Here is a 21235-nt window from a genome sequence, read left to right on the forward strand (position 1 = left end):
TTGGAGCTGCCTCTTCTCAGGCTGTATCAGCTATGGAGGTGGCTCTACCCCCAGTGCCCAGTGACGCCAAGGCAACCCCAGGTCCTCCTGGCCCAGCTTGTGTGAGTGATGCAAGGAAGCGAGGCAGTAATGCACATAGTGTGGTGAATGTGGGAGTAGTGAATGGTGCTGGGGGGGGATCCTGGTAGGAGTGCTGGACCATCTGCACCCCCAGTGGTGGCCGCTCCCATAAGGAGCTATGCGAGTGTCACCGCTGGGGCAAGTGGGGTTAACTCCTAGTCTCCTGGCTCTGGGAATAGCGTTTTGCAAAGGCGTCTTCTGGAGGCTCTCAGGAGAGGGGAAAAGTCAATCACTGTAGAGGGGAGAGAGGTTGATCTGTCCTTCTGGACAGACAGGCATGGCCTGGCAGCCTTCCAATAGAAAAGGGGGGGAAAGACTGTATGGTCTTTACCCACAACCGGGCCCGGAGCTGCCCGTAGGAATGTGGTTCGTCTTCGCTGGAGGGGCAGTGACGCATGCCCACCCAGGTCAAGGGTGGTGGAGCTCCTCCTGAAGATGAACTTCAGGGCTAGTGACATCTTTGCCCTGATACATCCTTATGGTACTCCGGAGTTCGATGTCAGCTTTGTCCGGCCGGAGGGCTTAGAGCTCTTCTGGTCGAATTATGAGCTGGCAAAGAACGAGCCCGCATGGCGAGACTTTGCTGTGCAAGCAGTGTCTCGCCAAAACGCAGTCAAGAGGGTGACCGTTTTGACCCGTAACGAGTCCCTTTCTTGCATGGACATCATGACTTGGCTCAGTCGTTATGGTGAGGTTGTACAGGTACCGCAGAAAAACCGCGATGAATTTGGCATTTGGTCTGGAGCCTGGACCTTCATGATGAAGTTGAAGTGTTAAGGCGGCACAGTCGCCCACATTCCTTCTTCAGCCTTTCTTGGACGGGACAGAATCCTGATTTTCTACCAGGGGCAGCCGAAGGTCTGTCACAGGTGCGGTGACCCCACACACTTTAGCGCCAGCTGCCAAGTGCAGAAGTGCGCTTTGTGTGGTGGGCTAGGTCATCTCGCTGCATCCTGTAAGGACATTAGGTGTAACCTGTGTGGTGAGCTCGGTCACCCTTTCAGCCGTTGTCCTCGCTCCTTTGCCAATGCGGTTGTGACCCCAGTGGAGGAGAGCCATGAGGTTGCTTCTGCTGGGGAAGGTACCAGCAGAGGTGGAGCTGAGGGGCCTGTGAAGAAAAGCAAGAATAAGTCACCTTCTCAGTTGAGGTGGCTTGAAGCCAGACAAAAAGGGAGAGACCTGGGGAAGCCTCAGGTTGCTGGGGTGACCCTTGGTCCTTCCTCAGAGGCTGGTCATGCTACTGAGGCCCTGAGGGATGATGAGTTGGATGAGGAGGTCAGGAGGATGGAGCGCGAGAAAGGTGCCATGTCCTCCACGTCCTCCCATTATGAGAGTATGGATGAGGATAACAGGATTTAGCTAGAAAATAAGCGCAAGCAGAAAAAGAAAAACGCGGCCAATCTAAGGTACCTAAGGAAGGGAAAACTTCCTCCCCTCTGGTTGAGCTTTCCAACCGGTTCTTCACCCTCGATGAGATCGCCTCCTCGGAAGGAGAGGCTGAGGGTGGGGTTCTGGAGGTGGCGGCGGAGCAGCCTGCAGGGGGCGCTGAGTCTCTAACCTCTGGGGATGCTGGGTCCTCAGAGTGGAAGACTGACTCAGAGTCAGGAGACAAGGATGAAGGAGAGGGTGGTCCGGGTGGGTCCTTGGGGGCCAATAATAATATGGACACCTCGATTTCATTAAAAAGAAGTTGCCCTAAATCTGATGGGAAAAAAGAAAGGGATCATCCTCAGAGGACAGTAGAGGGAAGGGGAATAGTAAGAAAAAAGCCGTCTAACTCAATCACTCATGATGGCGGCACCCACTTCGTTGACGCTGGTGTCCATTAATGTCGCCAGCATTAAGTCTGATGCGGCTAGATTTGCGGCCTTTGATTTTCTCGGCCGTGTTGAAGCCGACATTTTATTTTTGCAGGAGACCAGGCTGCTGGATTTGGGGCCCGTGTTTAAAGCTAAGAGGGAATGGAGACACGGGCCTTCCTATTGGTCTCTTGCGGCCGAGCCGTATAGCGGAGTGGCGGTCCTTTTTACCGCACCGGTAGAATGCAGACGAGTTATTGAGTTAGAAATGGGGAGGTGCCTGATCCTGGATGTCCTCATGAAGGGACAAGAACTTCGTCTTATTAACATCTATGGTCCCCAGTCCAAGTGGGACAGGAAGTGTCTCTTTATGAGGATCAAGCCCTACCTTTTTACAAGTCGGCAGGTGGTCTTTGGAGGGGACTTCAATGCTGTCACGAGGTCCCAGGATAGGGGAGGTTCCAGAGACAAGCTGACTTATGATAGCGTCGCTCTTAATAGCATAGCTAGTGAGGCTTGCCTGGTGGATGTCCACATCCGGCACACCCCAGGCCACGCGGGGTTCACCTATTATAGGGGTAGCTGCAGGTCTAGAATAGACAGGTTTTATGTAAAGGAGGAAGCCATCTCTTCAGCAGTGTCTGTTGTTGAGGTGGAGTTCTCCGACCACTGTTTAATTTTGTTTTCTCTGAATGTTACAGAGACCCCCCCGATGGGAAGAGGCTACTGGAAGCTCAATTCGTCTCTCCTGGAAGAAGCGGAGATCAGACAATCCTTTGAGGACTTTCTTCAGAGCCAGGTACCATTGCTGGGCCTTTGTAGCAGTAAGTCAGAGTGGTGGGAGATGCTCAAGAAAAGGGTGGCGAGATTCTTCCGCCAGCTCTCGAGCCTCAGGAGCCTGGACAGGTACCGCCTGTATCAGGGCCTGAGGAGGAAACTCGAGCATCTCGTCTCGACTGGAGGTAGTCGTGAGGACATCTCCAGAGTGAAATCCTTGCTGAAGAGGTGTCAGTACGATAGACACGCATCTTTGGTTTTTGAGAGGGATTACGGGAAATACCGCTCGCCCGACCCTTACAGAAACTGCAAGATGTCAGTGAATGGTAAAGTTGTCACAGGACTGGTTGACAGTACGGGATCCCTGAAAAGGTCCAGATCAGGGATTCTGGAGGTCGTCAGATCCTTCTACTCACACCTCTTGGGCAGGAAGGATCTAGATCGGGATGTGATGTCGGCTTTCCTGGCAGAAACTGTCCCTGAGCCAGGAGTAGACCCCTCTCTTGATGTTTTGACCGAAGTGATCAGGGAAGAGGAAGTCAGCCGGGCGATTGAAGGGCTCGCCCTCAAGAAATCGCCGGGTCCGGATGGATTAACATCCGAGTTTTATAAGACCTTTAAGGACGCCTTGGTTCCCCTCTTGACTGAGGTATTCAATGAGTGTCTTTCCTCGGGCGCTCTGCCGAAGTCAATGAGGAGGTCTGCCCTGATCATCCTGTAAAAGGGTAAGGACCGATCTCGTATTGAGAACTGGCGTCCCATAGCGCTTCTCAATACCGACAGAAAGGTTTTGGCAAAGGTGCTGTTTAATCGGCTGGTGCAGTTTGCGCCCCGGCTCCTTTCGGGGACCCAGCACTGCTCTGTTCCAGTACATTTAGTGCTGTGCTTTGTGTCCGGGAGGCAGTGGAGCAGGGCAGGTAACTGGAAGGGGTACTTGCTGTCCTTGGATCAGGCAAAAGCGTTTGATCGGGTGAACCCCGAGTACCTCTGGTCTGTCCTTCTGAGGTATGGCCTGCCGGGGGAGTTTGTCAATTGGCTTAAGGTTTTGTTTGCAGGGGCAGAGTTTCCCACTTGTGAACGGTTGGATTGGCCGCTCTTTTGAGGTCGGGTCTGGTGTTCGCCAGGGTTGTCCTCTGAGCCCACTTCTATACATGTTCGCGATTGTGGGAGTCGGGATGGATCGGGCAGCACCGGAAGCCACTCTTAGGGTGGTAGCGTACGCCGATGATGGAGAGACAAGGAGGGTTGTGTATGGTCAACCCTGTGGTGTTCCTAGTGAATACCTTTCTTAAGATCAATGTAGCAAACCTCTGGAAAGAGAGGGCTCCTCCGTGGGTATACTCCTGCAGGGGATGGTTTCGGCCTTTCTTCCAGGAATGGGAGACAGGAGGGCGAGTGAAGGATCTTCGCACACCGCATGGGCATCTTCCGGCTTACGCTACCCCGGTTCTGAAGGTGATTCGCCGTTGGGGTCTGGGAATGTGGGAGATCAGGACCATGTCGAGGAAAGTCCTTGACAAGGAGGTTCTGTTGACCCATTTCCAGAAGCCTCTGGTCCTCAGGGATTGCCCAAGTCGGGATCTGGGGGTGGGTTTGAGTTTATTGTTATAATTATTGTTATATAATTCTATCAGGATCCCCTTGAAGTTTTGGGACGTGACTTGGCGCTGCTTCCATGGAAAGCTGTGTGTGAGGAACAATCTGAAGTGTAGGAGCTCTGAGGAAAGGGGTTGTCCCCGGGAGGAGTGCGGTGGCCTGCTGGAGAGCATGGACCACTTCCTGCTTCAGTGCCCCTTTAACAGAGGTGTACAGCCGGGTGGGCACTTCCATCCATTGGCCCGGGTTGGCCGGTCTCTCATATGCTGAGAGGACCTCTCTCCTTAGTGTTCCTTAGTCTGTCCTCTTCCACTTGGTGAAGGTGCGCTCTCTGGGGTATGAGAGGCTGGGCACGGGGAGGGCCTCTCTCCTTTGGAGGGGGTTCTCCTTTAGTGTCCCTTAGTCTGTCATCTCCTCTCCTGGTGTGGGGCTGAAGCTGCACTGTAGATTTTTGTTTTGTTTTGAGGATCCGGTAGATGTGGGGCTTGCAGGCGCCGAACTTGGGCTTTGTGGGAATAATAATGATAATTTGTGTAGTTTTTGAATTGTTGTGTTTTATATTATTATTAATATATATTTTTTTGTGATAGTTATGTGATAGTAGGGGGGTGTTAGGTGGGGTGGTGAGTATGTCGGACACTATGGACTATGGACAATGGACACTGGGACTTGGGGTGTGGAGGGGGGGTGCTAATGGGGAGGAGGAGGGAAAAAAAAATTACAAAAAATTGAAAAAAAAAATTTTTTGCAAAATGAAAAAAAAAATTTTTTATTGTCGTCATTGATGATTTTCGGTATGATTATTGTATATATTATATTGCTTATTAATGGTTTATTTGTGTTGCATTTTCCTGGCAGTGGACCGGCAGGGTCAGTTTTTAGTTTCTGTTATGATCCCGGTGAGGGCCGTTTTCTGTTATTATTGTATTGTGTCAGTGTGAGGCGTGAGGTGCGAGGTGTCGGCTGGACCAGTGATTGTTTCTGTTGACTTTGATGATTTATGTTATGTTTTATACTTTCATATAAAATAAAAGAGTTACAGGATGTAACTCAGGATGAGTACAGGATAAGTAATGTCATGTATGTACACAGTGACTGCACCAGCAGCAGAATAGTGAGTGCAGCTCTGGGGTATAATACAGGATGTAACTCAGGATGAGTACAGGATAAGTAATGTCATGTATGTACACAGTGACTGCACCAGCAGCAGATAGTGAGTGCAGCTCTGGGGTATAATACAGGATGTAACTCAGGATCAGTACAGGATAAGTAATGTCATGTATGTACACAGTGACTGCACCAGCAGCAGAATAGTGAGTGCAGCTCTGGAGTATAATACCGGATGTAACTCAGGATCAGTACAGGATAAGTAACGTCATGTATGTACACAGTGACTGCACCAGCAGCAGATAGTGAGTGCAGCTCTGGGGTATAATACAGGATGTAACTCAGGATCAGTACAGGATAAGTAATGTCATGTATGTACACAGTGACTGCACCAGCAGCAGATAGTGAGTGCATCTCTGGTGTTGCTCGTCAGCTCGTTAGCTGTCTGTTGCTGTGAGAGGCTGTGTGCTGCTGCTGCTCCTGAGCTCCAGGGAAAACCACCTCCACCTGGGGCCTGCTCTCTCCTCTCCCAGGGAGGGGGTGGGTTTTCAGGCATGAGCCAGGGCAGCAAGTCCCAGGCTCCTGCTTCCCGGTCTAGGCCGGCGGGAGGCAGGGGTAGCCAGGAACCGGCCAGCGCTGCGGAAGCCTTGGGGGTGAGAAGATCTGCAAGGAACAGCAGCAATGCTGCTCCAAGTACCCCCAGGCCAGCTAAGGCTTCAAAAAGCAGCAAGACCTCAGAAAAGATGAATACCTCAGGAAAGCTGGATACCTCGGGAAAGCTGGGTACTTCGGAAAAGCTGGATACCGCAGGAAAGCTGAGTGCTCAGAGAGGTGAGGCTGACCTCAGTGAAGAGGGCTGGGGAATGCTGAGGACCCGGGAGTCTATTTCCAGCTATGCCTCCCGGGCTCTGGGCCACCTCTCTGAGTACGAAGAAGCCAGCAAGACGGTGAGGAGACTGCGGGAGGAGCTCAGGTGCGCCCATGCCAGGGCAAGCTCTGCCCCAAAGAGGAAGAAGGAGCAGATTATGGCAGAGATTTCCAGGCTCCAGACTGACATCCAGGCCTTGGAGGAGAGGAAAGCTTACCTGCTGGAGAGGAGCGGGCCGTTTAAAGAAAAGATCCTTAATGATGAGAGATTCCGGGAGATGGAGGAGGAAAAGCAGAGGCGGCTGATGGGGCTTCAGCCTGAGAGTCAGATGGAGGAGGAAAGTTCGGTACCGTGCAGTGGGCCCCCTGCAGGACAAGCGGCTATGTCATCTGGCTGCGGTTCTGCCGGCCCGGGTGAGGATAGTGACAGCCACCAGGGAGGGGCGCTGATGGAGGAGATCCGACGGCTCGAGTCCCCTGTGCACCTCCAGGACTTTACTTTTGGAGACGATCTGCCGGAGGATGCACCGGGGGACAGCAAACCACGAAAGAAGAAGACCAAACCCGTGGAAGTGGTGAGTCTAGTCTACAGCCCCCTCCCCGTAAAACCCGAGTCGGCCGCAGGGCCAGCTCACTGTGCGAGCCCCGTTACCCAGCCCAGCACGGGTCCTGCAGTGGACTCAGTGCCAGGGAGCGGGGAGATTACAGGTGTGACATCTGATGTGGCGATGGGCTCCGTCTCTGTTTGTGGTAACAGTGGGGGAGCAGGGGAGGCATCGGCCGCGAGGCCGGACAGTAAGGGCGGCTCGGCAGTGGCGATACCATCGAAATCCAGTGCTGTGGTGCGTCCCCCGGTGGGAGGGGGGGATAGCCCGGCACTGGTGGCAGCTTCCGGTGCCTCGGCGCCTCTTCATGCTGTTGCCGCTGATCACTTGATTATGGAGCGGCGGCAGCGTGGAGGGGTCGCTGAGGCTGAGGGCTCCGGACCTCCCAAACCTAAAGTCCTATTTTGTGTTGGTGTTGGAGACAGTCTGCAGAGGAGTGCTGAGGAAGGTGGCGATCAGCGGTGCCACATACCAGCCAAAGATCAGCGGCGACTCCTACCTTCCTCTAAGAAAAGTAAAATAACATCTGCTACCGATGATGCGGAGGGCACAAGTGTGACACAAGTTGGGGTTCCCTCTGGGCGATGCGCTGCGGGGGGACCCCCGTCCCTTGTGCCTGAAGATGCGGAGGTGGTCTTGTCTGCTAATGTTGTTGCTGGTCCAGCCAGTGTGAGTGGAGTCAGTAATGTTGTGGTGGATAATGTGAATGGTGTGAGTGGTGGAGAATCTTTTCCAGCTTTGGGGGTGGGTGATGGAGGGACTGGTGGTGTGAGTGGCGCGGCTGAGTGTAACATGCAGGTGGGTAGTGTTAATGTGGTGGGTGCAGGGGTTGGTCCGGTTGCTCCCCCAGTGGCGGCCCCTATCAAGAGCTATGCCAGTGTCGCTGCTGGGGGACGTAGGGTTCCATCATCCTCGTCTCTGGGCTCTGGGGACGGCTTTTTGCAACGGCGCCTCCTGCAGGCCTTACAGAAGGGAGAAAGGACGATCAATGTAGCGGGGCAGGAGGTTGATTTGTCGTTTTGGATAGAGAGGCACGGCCTGTCTGCCTTCCGAGAGCAAAGAGGCAGGGAGACATCATGGTCGCTCCCGACAACCGGGCCGGGTGCTAACCGTAGGAATGTGGTCCGTCTTCGGTGGCGTGGCAGTGATGTGTGTACCCCTCGGGCACGGGTAGTTGAGCTGCTGCTGAAGATGGACTTCAAGGCGGCTGATATCTTTGCCTTGATCCATCCCTATGGTACATCTGAGTTTGATGTCAGCTTTGTTCGGCCGGAGGGGCTTGAGCTCTTCTGGTCCAACTATGAGCTGAGATACAACGAGCCCGAGTGGCGGGACTTTGCTGTGCAAGCAGTGTCCCGCCAGAGCGAGGTCAAGAAAGTGACCGTTCTTACCCGTAACGAATCACTATCTTGCTTTGACATCATGACCTGGATGAATCGTTATGGAGAGGTACTGGGAGTACCCGAGAAAAATCGTGACGAGTATGGTATCTGGTCAGGGGCCTGGACCTTCATGGTGAAGTTGAGGCGTTCAGGTAACTCAGTCGCCCACATCCCTTCATCAGCCTTCCTGGGGAGGGATCGGATCCTGATCTTCTACCGGGGGCAGCCTAAGCTGTGTCACAGGTGCGGTGACCCCACACATTTCAGCGCAAACTGCACCGTGCAGAAGTGTGCGTTGTGTGGGGGTGTCGGCCATCTCGCTGCATCCTGTACAGGGCAGATTAGGTGTAACCTGTGTGGTGATCTCGGTCACCCGTACAGTCGTTGTCCTCTTTCCTTCGCTAATGCGGGCTCAGCCTCAGCGGATGAAAGCCATGAGGCTGAATCTGCTGGGGAGGGGACTAGCAGAGGTGGAGGAATGGAGGGGCCAAGGAAGAAAGACAGGAAAAAGACGCCTGCCCAGCTAAGGCGTCTAGAGAAGCGTCAACAGGAGAGAGAGCGGGGGGAGTCTCGGGCTGCTGGGACAACCTCTGGCGCTCTCCTAGAGACCACACCTGTCGCTGAGGCCCCAGGGGATGATGTACTGGATGAGGAGGTCAGGAGGATCGAGAGAGAGGAAGGTGCCACGTCCTCAGACTCCTCCCATTATGAGAGTATGGACGAGGATAATAGGGCGTGGCTAGAGGAAAAGCGTAAGCGTGGCGCCAAAAATAAGAAAAAGGGTAAAAAGAAGGGAGGTGTAAGATCTCCTCCCACCCTGACTAAGGTACCCAAGGAAGGTGCAACCGACCCCCCGCTGGTCGAACTTTCAAATCGATTCCTGGCCCTGGATGGAGCGCCTCCTGCCGATGGAGGGGCTGAGGGTGAAGGGCCAGAGGTGGCGGAGCCTGCAGGAGGTGCCGAGTCTCCCCCTGGGGAGTCAGGGTCCTCAGGAGGGGAGACTGGCCCAGAGTCTGGAGACGAGGATGAGGGGGCAGGTCCTGGATCTGCCCCTGAAGCATCAGAGGTGCGGGAGATGGACACCACAATATGTCTAAAAAGGGGGTGTTCATTTCCCGAGGGTGGTGGTAAGATGGGTAAAAAGAAAGCCGTCTAACTCAATCACTCATGATGGCGGCACCCACTCCGTTGACGCTGGCGTCCATTAATGTCGCCAGCATTAAGTCTGATGCGGCTAGATTTGCGGCCTTTGATTTTCTCGGCCGTGTTGAAGCCGACATTTTATTTTTGCAGGAGACCAGGCTGCCAGATTTGGCGGCCGTGTTTAAAGCTAAGAGGGAATGGAGACACGGGCCTTCCTATTGGTCTCTTGCGGCCGAGCCGTATAGCGGAGTGGCGGTACTTTTTACCGCACCGGTAGAATGCCGACGAGTTATTGAGTTAGAAATGGGGAGGTGCCTGATCCTGGATGTCCTCATGAAGGGACAAGAACTTCGTCTTATTAATATCTATGGTCCCCAGTCCAAGTGGGACAGGAAGTGTCTCTTTATGAGGATCAAGCCCTACCTTTTTACAAGTCGGCAGGTGGTCTTTGGAGGGGACTTCAATGCTGTCACGAGGTCCCAGGATAGGGGAGGTTCCAGAGACAAGCTGACTTATGATAGCGTCGCTCTTAATAGCATAGCCAGTGAGGCTCGCCTGGTGGATGTCCACATCCGGCACACCCCAGGCCACGCGGGGTTCACCTATTATAGGGGTAGCTGCAGGTCTAGAATAGACAGGTTTTATTTAAAGGAGGAAGCCATCTCTTCAGCAGTGTCCGTTGTTGAGGTGGAGTTCTCCGACCACTGTTTAATTTTGTTTTCTCTGAATGTTACAGAGACCCCCCGGATGGGAAGAGGCTACTGGAAGCTCAATTCGTCTCTCCTGGAGGAAGCGGAGATAAGACAATCCTTTGAGGACTTTCTTCAGAGCCAGGTACCATTGCTGGGCCTTTGTAGCAGTAAGTCAGAGTGGTGGGAGATGCTCAAGAAAAGGGTGGCGAGATTCTTCCGCCAGCTCTCGAGCCTCAGGAGCCTGGACAGGTACCGCCTGTATCAGGGCCTGAGGAGGAAACTCGAGCATCTCGTCTCGACTGGAGGTAGTCGTGAGGACATCTCCAGAGTGAAATCCTTGCTGAAGAGGTGTCAGTACGATAGACACGCATCTTTGGTTTTTGAGAGGGATTACGGAAAATACCGCTCGCCCGACCCTTACAGAAACTGCAAGATGTCAGTGAATGGTAAAGTTGTCACGGGACTGGTTGACAGTACGGGATCCCTGAAAAGGTCCAGATCAGGGATCCTGGAGGTCGTCAGATCCTTCTACTCGCACCTCTTGGGCAGGAAGGATCTAGATCGGGATGTGATGTCGGCTTTCCTGGCTGAAACTGTCCCTGAGCCAGGAGTAGACCCCTCTCTTGATGTTTTGACAGAGATGATCAGGGAAGAGGAAGTCAGCCGGGCGATTGAAGGGCTCGCCCTCAAGAAATCGCCAGGCCCGGATGGCTTAACATCTGAGTTTTATAAGACCTTTAAGGACGCCTTGGTTCCCCTCTTGACTGAGGTATTCAATGAGTGTCTTTCCTCGGGCGCTCTGCCGAAGTCAATGAGGAGGTCTGCCCTGATCATCCTGTCAAAGGGTAAGGACCGATCTCGTGTTGAGAACTGGCGTCCCATAGCACTTCTCAATACGGACAGAAAGGTTTTGGCAAAGGTGCTGTTTAATCGGCTGGTGCAGTTTGCGCCCCGGCTCCTTTCGGGGACCCAGCACTGCTCTGTTCCAGGCCGCAGTACATTTAGTGCTGTGCTTTGTGTCCGGGAGGCAGTGGAGCAGGGCAGGGCTGGTAACTGGAAGGGGTACTTGCTGTCCTTGGATCAGGCAAAAGCGTTTGATCGGGTTAACCACGAGTACCTCTGGTCTGTCCTTCTGAGGTATGGCCTGCCGGGTGGGTTTGTCAATTGGCTAAAGGTTTTGTACGCAGGGGCAGAGAGTTTCCCGCTTGTGAACGGTTGGATTGGCCGCTCTTTTGAGGTCGGGTTTGGTGTTCGCCAGGGTTGTCCTCTGAGCCCACTTTTATACGTGTTCGCGATTGACCCATTCCTTAGGAGGGTTGATCGTGGGCCGTTGGTGGGAGTCGGGATGGATCGGGCAGCACCGGAAGCCACTCTAAGGGTGGTAGCATATGCTGATGATGTCACCGTTTTCGTGTCCTCGGGAGGGGAGGCGCAATGGGTGATGTCAGAGGTTGACCGCTACTCAGAGGTTTCTGGGTCCAAGATCAACCGGGATAAGTGTGAGAGTCTCTGGCTGGGAGAGGGGGATCCAGGCTTTGATCTCCCGGACACTCTTCCAGGGCCCCAGGACTCCGCCAAAGTTCTCGGCATCGAATTCGGCCAGGGGGATTACCCCATGCAAAACTGGGATGGCAGGCTTAAGATCGCCGCTCAGAAGGTGGACCAGTGGAAGGGTTGGTCTTTGACCCTCAGAGAAAGGGTTAATCTGATCAAAACTTACCTGCTCCCGTTACTGATTTATCTGGGCAGTGTGTGCATGTTGCCAGAACCCCTCTGGACTCGGGTCTACAGTCTGTTCTTCCAGCTGTTATGGGGGAATAGGCTGAACCTTATCAAGAGGGAGGTTACTTACCGCACGAGGAGACAAGGAGGGTTGTGTATGGTCAACCCTGTGGTGTTCCTAGTGAATACCTTTCTTAAGATCAATGTAGCAAACCTCTGGAAAGAGAGGGCTCCTCCGTGGGTATACTCCTGCAGGGGATGGTTTCGGCCTTTCTTCCAGGAATGGGAGACAGGAGGGCAAGTGAAGGATCTTCGCACACCACATGGGCATCTTCCGGCTTACGCTACCCCGGTTCTGAAGGTGATTCGCCGGTGGGGTCTGGGAATGTGGGAGATCAGGACCATGTCGAGGAAAGTCCTTGACAAAAGGGTTCTGTTGACCCATTTCCAGAAGCCTCTGGCCCTCAGGGATTGCCCAAGTCGGGATCTGGGGGTGGGTTTGAGTTTATTGAATTCCATCAGGATCCCCTTGAAGTTTTGGGACGTGACTTGGCGCTGCTTCCATGGAAAGCTGTGTGTGAGGGACAATCTGAAGTGTAGGAGCTCTGAGGAAAGGGGTTGTCCCCGAGAGGAGTGCGGTGGTCTGCTGGAGAGCATGGACCACTTCCTGCTTCAGTGCCCCTTTAACACAGAGGTGTACAACCGGGTGGGTGCTTCCATCCATTGGCCCGGGTTGGCCGGTCTCTCCTATGCGGAGTGGGCCTATGGAGCATTCAGAGGCCTGGGTGGCCGGGACCGCTGCACGTTATTCTTAGTCAGTCTAGTGGTCAGGTACCACATGTGGAACGCACGGTGTTTAGTTTCGACGCAGCGTAAAATCCTCCCGGTGGATGAGGTGGTTAGGAACATTCTGGGTGACCTGGTGAAGGTGCGCTCTCTGGAGTATGAGAGGCTGGGCACGGGGAGGGCCTCTCTCCTTTGGAGGGGGTTCTCCTTTAGTGTCCCTTAGTCTGTCATCTCCTCTCCTGGTGTTGGGCTGAAGCTGACACTGTAGATTTTTGTTTTGTGTTCTGAGGTTATAGTGATGTAGGGGCTTGCAGGCGCCGAACCTGGGCTTTATGTGGTTTGTATTTATGTTGTATTTATGTTGTTTAGACTTTATTTGTATTCTGTTTTCTTTGTTATGTTGTAAATACTGTATATATTGTATATATTGTATATAGTGGGGTTTGGGACATAGTGTTAGGTTGGGAGGGGGGTGATGGTGGTGGGACTTATGAACTGACCTGGGCACTGGTCTGGACTACTTAACGCAAACTTTGGACGTTAGACCAGTGTCTGGGGGGAAGGGGAGGGTGCGGGCGAGGGGTTTTAGTTTAGTGTAGTGTTATGTGTATTCTGTGTTTGTTATTATATATATTTAAAAAAATAAATAAATAAATAAAAAAAAATGGGTGTGGGGTGGTTTGTTATTAGAGGGTGTGGGGTGGGTTTATGTATATTTATAGTCATTTATGTTTAATTGTGGGTGTGGCTTGTCTTATTGTTTATTGGTTTGGTTGAGGGTGTGACAATCGGTTGGGTGGGGGTTGTGGTATTTGGTGTTTATTCATTTTGGTGTATTGTAAGTTATTATTTTTGCTAGGTATGAATGGGGCTGGACCAGCAGGTAATATATTGTATATATTGTATATTATGTTTGGTTTGTGTTATGTTTTTTTTACTTTTATATAAAATAAAAGATCTACAGGATGTAACTCAGGATCAGTACAGGATAAGTAGTGTCATGTATGTACACAGTGACTGCCCAGCAGCAGAATAGTGAGTGCAGCTCTGGAGTATAATACAGGATGTAACTCAGGATCAGTACAGGATAAGTAATGTCATGTATGAACACAGTGACTGCACCAGCAGCAGAATAGTGAGTGCAGCTCTGGAGTATAATACAGGATGTAACTCAGGATCAGTACAGGATAAGTAATGTCATGTATGTACACAGTGACTGCACCAGCAGCAGAATAGTGAGTGCAGCTCTGGGGTATAATACAGGATGTAACTCAGGATCAGTACAGGATAAGTAATGTCATGTATGTACACAGTGACTGCACCAGCAGCAGAATAGTGAGTGCAGCTCTGGGGTATAATACAGGATGTAACTCAGGATCAGTACAGGATAAGTAATGTCATGTATGTACACAGTGACTGCACCAGCAGCAGAATAGTGAGTGCAGCTCTGGGGTATAATACAGGATGTAACTCAGGATCAGTACAGGATAAGTAATGTCATGTATGTACACAGTGACTGCACCAGCAGCAGAATAGTGAGTGCAGCTCTGGGGTATAATACAGGATGTAACTCAGGATCAGTACAGGATAAGTAATGTCATGTATGTACACAGTGACTGCACCAGCAGAATAGTGAGTGCAGCTCTGGAGTACAGTTAGCTCTGTTGCTGTGAGAGGCTGTGTGCTGCTGCTGCTCCTGAGCTCCAGGGAAAACCACCTCCACCTGGGGCCTGCTCTCTCCTCTCCCAGGGAGGGAGTGGGTTTCCAGGCATGAGCCAGGGCAGCAAGTCCCAGTCTAGGCCGGCGGGGGGCAGGGGTAGCCAGATACCGGCCAGCGCTGCGGAAGCCTTGGGGGTGAGAAGATCTGCAAGGAATAGCAGCAATGCTGCTCCAACTCCCCCCAGGCCAGCTAAGGCTTCAAAAAGCAGCAAGACCTCGGGAAGCTGGATAACTCGGGAAAGCTGGATACCGCGGGAAAGCTGAGTGCTCAGAGAGGTGAGGATGACCTCAGTGAAGAGGGCTGGGTAATGCTGAGGACCCGGGAGTCTATTTCCACCTATGCCTCCTGGGCTCTGGGCCACCTTTCTGAGTACGAAGAAGCCAGCAAGACGGTGAGGAGACTGCGGGAGGAGCTCAGGTGCGCCCATGCCACGGCAGTGATGTGTGTCCCACTCGGGCACGGGTAGTTGAGCTGCTGCTGAAGATGGACTTCAAGGCGGCTGACATCTTTGCCTTGATCCATCCCTATGGTACATCTGAGTTTGATGTCAGCTTTCTTCGGCCGGAGGGGCTTGAGTTCTTCTGGGGAGGGAACTAGCAGAGGCGGAGGAATGGAGGGGCCAGGGAAGAAAGACAGGAAAAAGACGCCTGCCCAGCTAAGGCGTCTAGAGAAGCGTCAACAGGAGAGAGAGCGGGGGGAGTCTCTCCACACCTGTCGCTGAGGCCCCAGGGGATGATGTACTGGATGTGGAGGTCAGGAGGATCGAGAGAGAGGAAGGTGCCACGTCCTCAGACTCCTCCCATTATGAGAGTATGGACGAGGATAATAGGGCGTGGCTAGAGGAAAAGCGAAGCGTGGAGCCAAAAAGAAGAAAAAGGTAAAAAGAAGGGAGGTGTAAGATCTTGTCCCATAAGTGGCAGAGAGGCCTGCAGAGGCAGCCTTGTCAGGGTCCTCAGACTGGTCAATAGTCCAGGGAGGAGTGCGGTGGCCTGCTGGAGAGCATGGACCACTTCCTGCTTCAGTGCCCCTTTAACACAGAGGTGTACAACCGGGTGGGCGCTTCCATCCATTGGCCCGGGTTGTCTCTCCTATGCGGAGTGGGCCTATGGAGCATTCAGAGGCCTGGGTGGCCAGGACCGCTGCACGTTATTCCTAGTTAGCCTAGTGGTCAGGTACCACACGTGGAACGCACGGTGTTTAGTATCGACGCAGCGTAAAATCCTCCCGGTGGATGAGGTGGTTAGGAACATTCTGGGTGACCTGGTGAAGGTGCGCTCTCTGGAGTATGAGAGGCTGGGCATGGGGAGGGCCTCTCTCCTTACTGTCCCTTAGTCTGTCCTCTCCCCCTGGTGAAGGTGCGCTCTCTGGAGTATGAGAGGCTGGGCACGGGGAGGACCTCTCTCCTTAGTGTCCCTTAGTCTGTCCTCTCCCCCCTGGTGAAGGTGCGCTCTCTGGAGTATGAGAGGCTGGGCACGGGGAGGACCTCTCTCCTTAGTGTCCCTTAGTCTGTCCTCTTCCTCCTGGTGAAGGTGCGCTCTCTGGAGTATGAGAGGCTGGGCATGGGGAGGACCTCTCTCCTTAGTGTCCCTTAGTCTGTCCTCTCCCTCCTGGTGAAGGTGCGCTCTCTGGAGTATGAGAGGCTGGGCACGGGGAGGGCCTCTCTCCTTAGCGTCCCCTTAGTCTGTCCTCTCCCCCCTGGTGAAGGTGCCCTCTCTGGAGTATGAGAGGCTGGGCACGGGGAGGACCTCTCTCCTTATTGTCCCTTAGTCTGTCCTCTCCCTCCTGGTGAAGGTGCGCTCTCTGGAGTATGAGAGGCTGAGCACGGGGAGGGCCTCTCTCCTTAGTGTCCCTTAGTCTGTCCTCTTCCTCCTGGTGAAGGTGCGCTCTCTGGAGTATGAGAGGCTGGGCACGGGGAGGACCTCTCTCCTTATTGTCCCTTAGTCTGTCCTCTCCCTCCTGGTGAAGGTGCGCTCTCTGGAGTATAAGAGGCTGGGCACGGGGAGGGCCTCTCTCCTTAGTGTCCCTTAGTCTGTCCTCTCCCCTCCTGGTGAAGGTGCGCTCTCTGGAGTATGAGGGGCTGGGCACGGGGAGGACCTCTCTCCTTAGTGTCCCTTAGTCTGTCCTCTCCCCTCCTGGTGAAGGTGCGCTCTCTGGAGTATGAGAGGCTGGGCACGGGGAGGGCCTCTCTCCTTAGTGTCCCTTAGTCTGTCCTCTCCCCCCTGGTGAAGGTGCGCTCTCTGGAGTATGAGAGGCTGGGCACGGGGAGGGCCTCTCTCCTTAGTGTCCCTTAGTCTGTCCTCTCCCCCCAGGTGAAGGTGCGCTCTCTGGAGTATGAGAAGCTGGGCACGGGGAGGACCTCTCTCCTTAGTGTCCCTTAGTCTGTCCTCTTCCTCTTGGTGAAGGTGCGCTCTCTGGAGTATAAGAGGCTGGGCACGGGGAAGGCCTCTCTCCTTAGTATCCCTTAGTCTGTCCTCTCCCTCCTGGTGAAGGTGCGCTCTCTGGAGTATGAGAGGCTGGGCACGGGGAGGGCCTCTCTCCTTAGTGTCCCTTAGTCTGTCCTCTCCCCTCCTGGTGAAGGTGCGCTCTCTGGAGTATGAGAGGCTGGGCACGGGGAGGGCCTCTCTCCTTAGCGTCCCCTTAGTCTGTCCTCTCCCCCCTGGTGAAGGTGCGCTCTCTGGAGTATGAGAGGCTGGGCACGGGGAGGACCTCTCTCCTTAGTGTCCCTTAGTCTGTCCTCTCCCTCCTGGTGAAGGTGCGCTCTCTGGAGTATGAGAGGCTGGGCACGGGGAGGACCTCTCTCCATAGTGTCCCTTAGTCTGTCCTCTCCCCATGGTGAAGGTGCGCTCTCTGGAGTATGCGAGGCTGGGCACTGGGAGGGCCTCTCTCCTTAGTCTGTCCTCTCCCCCCAGGTGAAGGTGCGCTCTCTGGAGTATGAGAGGCTGGGCACGGGGAGGGCCTCTCTCCTTAGTGTCCCTTAGTCTGTCCTCTCCCCTCCTGGTGAAGGTGCGCTCTCTGGAGTATGAGAGGCTGGGCACGGGGAGGGCCTCTCTCCTTAGTGTCCCTTAGTCTGTCCTCTCCCCCTGGTGAAGGTGCGCTCTCTGGAGTATGAGAGGCTGGGCACGGGGAGGGCCTCTCTCCTTAGTGTTCCTTAGTCTGTCCTCTCCCCTCCTGGTGAAGGTGCGTTCTCTGCAGTATGAGAGGCTGGGCATGGGGAGGACCTCTCTCCTTAGTGTCCCTTAGTCTGTCCTCTCCCCTCCTGGTGAAGGTGCGCTCTCTGGTGTATGAGAGGCTGGGCACGGGGAGGGCCTCTCTCCTTAGTGTCCCTTATTCTGTCCTCTCCCCTCCTGGTGAAGGTGCACTCTCTGGAGTATGAGAGGCTGGGCACGGGGAGGGCCTCTCTCCTTAGTGTCCCTTAGTCTGTCCTCTCCCCTCCTGGTGAAGGTGCGCTCTCTGGAGTATGAGAGGCTGGGCACGGGGAGGGCCTCTCTCCTTAGTGTTCCTTAGTCTGTCCTCTCCCCTCCTGGTGAAGATGCGCTCTCTGGAGTATGAGAGGCTGGACACGGGGAGGGCCTCGCTCCTTAGTGTCCCATAGTCTGTCCTCTCCCTCCTGGTGAAGGTGCGCTCTCTGGTGTATGAGAGGCTGGGCACGGGGAGGACCTCTCTCCTTAGTGTCCCTTAGTCTGTCCTCTCCCCTCCTGGTGAAGGTGCGCTCTATGGAGTATGAGAGGCTGGGCACGGGGAGGACCTCTCTCCTTAGTGTCCCTTAGTCTGTCCTCTCCCCCCTTGGTGAAGGTGCGCTCTCTGGAGTATGGGAGGCTGGGCACGGGGAGGACCTCTCTCCTTAGTGTCCCTTAGTCTGTCCTCTCCCCCCTTGGTGAAGGTGCGCTCTCTGGAGTATGAGAGGCTGGGCACGGGGAGGGCCTCTCTCCTTAGTGTCCCTTAGTCTGTCCTCTCCCCCCTTGGTGAAGGTGCGCTCTCTGGAGTATGAGAGGCGGGGCACGGGGAGGACCTCTCTCCTTTGGAGGGGGTTCTCCTTTAGTGTCCCGTAGTCTGTCATCTCCTCTCCTGGTGTTGGGTTATGTGTTTAATATGTTTGTATCTGATGTACAGTGTGTATCACATATAGTTTATGTGTATGTAGGTTGTCTTTGGGGTGTAGGTGTTAGATTGTGAGGAGGGAAGGGAGGGATTTGGACACTATGACCCTGGACACTGGTCAGGACCACTGAACACAAACTTTGGATGTTAGACCAGTGTCTGGGTGGGAGGGCGATAGTTAATTTTTTGCTGTGTATTGTTTAGTGTTTTTTCCGTTTGTATTATTGTTCTGTAGTATTTATTGCCTGAGGTTGTGGCTTTATTTATGTTGTTATCACTTTTATATAAAAGATCTCTGGGATGTAACCGGATCAGTACAGGAGAAGTGATGTCATAGTTATAGTCTGGTTACTACATGTATTCTCTCTCTGTCCTGATTGTCCATACAGTAACGCCCCCGGTGTGATGAGCGGACAGTATAGATAGTATAGGGGACTTGCCAGTACTCACACTAGATGGGAGAGGTCCAGCGGTTTCTCGGGGGGCTCTGGAAACACTGGGTGAGGGGCTTCTCTGCTGGGAACACAGCCCAGAGATTTACTGATCGCGTGACTCAACTTCTTCGCCGGCGACTTCTGGAGAGACAGAGGAGACAAAGTGTCAGACAGGAGCCTCCAAATATAGAGGAAAACACATTGCCTGCTACTACTACTACTACTACCACCAGCTAATACTACTACTACCACCAGCTGATACTACTACTACTACTACTACCACCACTACTACCACCAGCTGATACTACTACTACTACCACCAGCTGATACTACTACTACTACTACTACTACTACCACCAGCTGATACTACTACTACTACTACCACCAGCTGATACTACTACTACTACTACCACCAGCTGATACTACTACTACTACTACCACCAGCTGATACTACTACTACTACTACCACCAGCTGATACTACTACTACTACTACCACCAGCTGATACTACTACTACTACCACCAGCTGACACTACTACTACTACTACCACCAGCTGACACTACTACTACTACTACCACCAGCTGACACTACTACTACTACTACCACCAGCTGACACTACTACTACGACCACCAGCTGACACTACTACTACGACCACCAGCTGACACTACTACTACTACCACCAGCTGACACTACTACTACTACCACCAGCTAACACTACTACTACTACCACTAGCTGATACTACTACTACTACTGCCACTAGCTGATACTACTACTACTACTACCACCAGCTGACACTACTACCACCAGCTGACACTACTACTACTACCACTAGCTGATACTACTACTACTGCCACAAGTGATACTACTACTACTGCCACTAGCTGATACTACTACTACTGCCACTAGTGATACTACTACTACTGCCACAAGTGATACTACTACTACTGCCACTAGTGATACTACTACTACTGCCACTAGCTGATACTACTACTACTGCCACTAGCTGATACTACTACTACTGCCACTAGCTGATACTACTACTACCACCAGCTGACACTACTACTACCACCAGCTGACACTACTACTACTACCACCAGCTGACACTACTACTACTACCACCAGCTGACACTACTACTACTGCCACAAGTGATACTACTACTACTGCCACTAGCTGATACTACTACTACTACTACTACCACCAGCTGACACTACTACTACCACCAGCTGACACTACTACTACTACCACCAGCTGACACTACTACTACTACCACCAGCTGACACTACTACTACTACCACTAGCTGATACTACTACTACTGCCACAAGTGATACTACTACTACTGCCACTAGTGATACTACTACTACTGCCACTAGTGATACTACTACTACTGCCACTAGCTGATACTACTACTACTGCCACTAGTGATACTACTACTACTGCCACTAGCTGATACTACTACTACTGCCACTAGTGATACTACTACTACTGCCACTAGCTGATACTACTACTACTGCCACTAGCTGATACTACTACTACTGCCACTAGCTGATACTACTACTACTGCCACTAGCTGATACTACTACTACTGCCACTAGCTGATACTACTACTACTGCCACTAGCTGATACTACTACTACTGCCACCAGCTGACACTACTACTACTACCACCAGCTGACACTACTACTACTACCACCAGCTGACACTACTACTACTACCACCAGCTGACACTACTACTACTACCACCAGCTGACACTACTACTACTGCCACCAGCTGACACTACTACTACTGCCACCAGCTGACACTACTACTACTGCCACCAGCTGACACTACTACTACTACCACCAGCTGACACTACTACTACTACCACCAGCTGACACTACTACTACTGCCACCAGCTGACACTACTACTACTGCCACCAGCTAACACTACTACTACCACCAGCTGAAACTACTACTACCACCAGCTGAAACTACTACTACCACCAGCTGATACTACTACTACCACCAGCTGATACTACTACTACTACTACCAACACCTGTTACTACTACACTACCTGAAACTACTACCACCAGCTGAAACTACTACTACCACCAGCTGAAACTACTACTACCACCAGCTGAAACTACTACTACCACCAGCTGATACTACTACCAACACCTGTTACTACTACACTACCTGAAACTACTAACACCAGCTGATACTACTGCTACCACCATCACCACCTGTTACTACTACACTACCAGATACTACTACAACCACCACCTGATACTACTACTACCACCAGCTAATACTATTACTATCACCATCACCACCTGTAACTACTACCAGCACCTGATACTATTACTACCATCACCAGCTGATACTACTACTACTACCCCCAGCTGA

The 21235-nt window shown here is 52.8% G+C and overlaps 1 protein-coding gene across 6 annotated transcripts in view; it reads right to left on the reverse strand.

Moving 5' to 3' along the window:
• DTNB (dystrobrevin beta) overlaps positions 1-21235 on the reverse strand; it is a 93205-nt gene that overhangs the window by 35038 nt on the left and 36932 nt on the right. For all 6 annotated transcript variants that reach the window (XR_011854372.1, XM_072143943.1, XM_072143942.1 and 3 more), the window contains one exon: positions 18865-18989. Coding sequence is in view for 5 of the 6 variants with exons in the window: in XM_072143943.1 (XP_072000044.1) it covers positions 18865-18989 (125 nt within the window). In the remaining variant the exon portion in view is untranslated. The remainder of the gene's footprint in view (positions 1-18864; positions 18990-21235) is intronic.

This window comes from Engystomops pustulosus, chromosome 3 (genome assembly GCF_040894005.1).
Source record: "Engystomops pustulosus chromosome 3, aEngPut4.maternal, whole genome shotgun sequence".
Classification (NCBI taxonomy): Eukaryota; Metazoa; Chordata; class Amphibia; order Anura; family Leptodactylidae; genus Engystomops; species Engystomops pustulosus.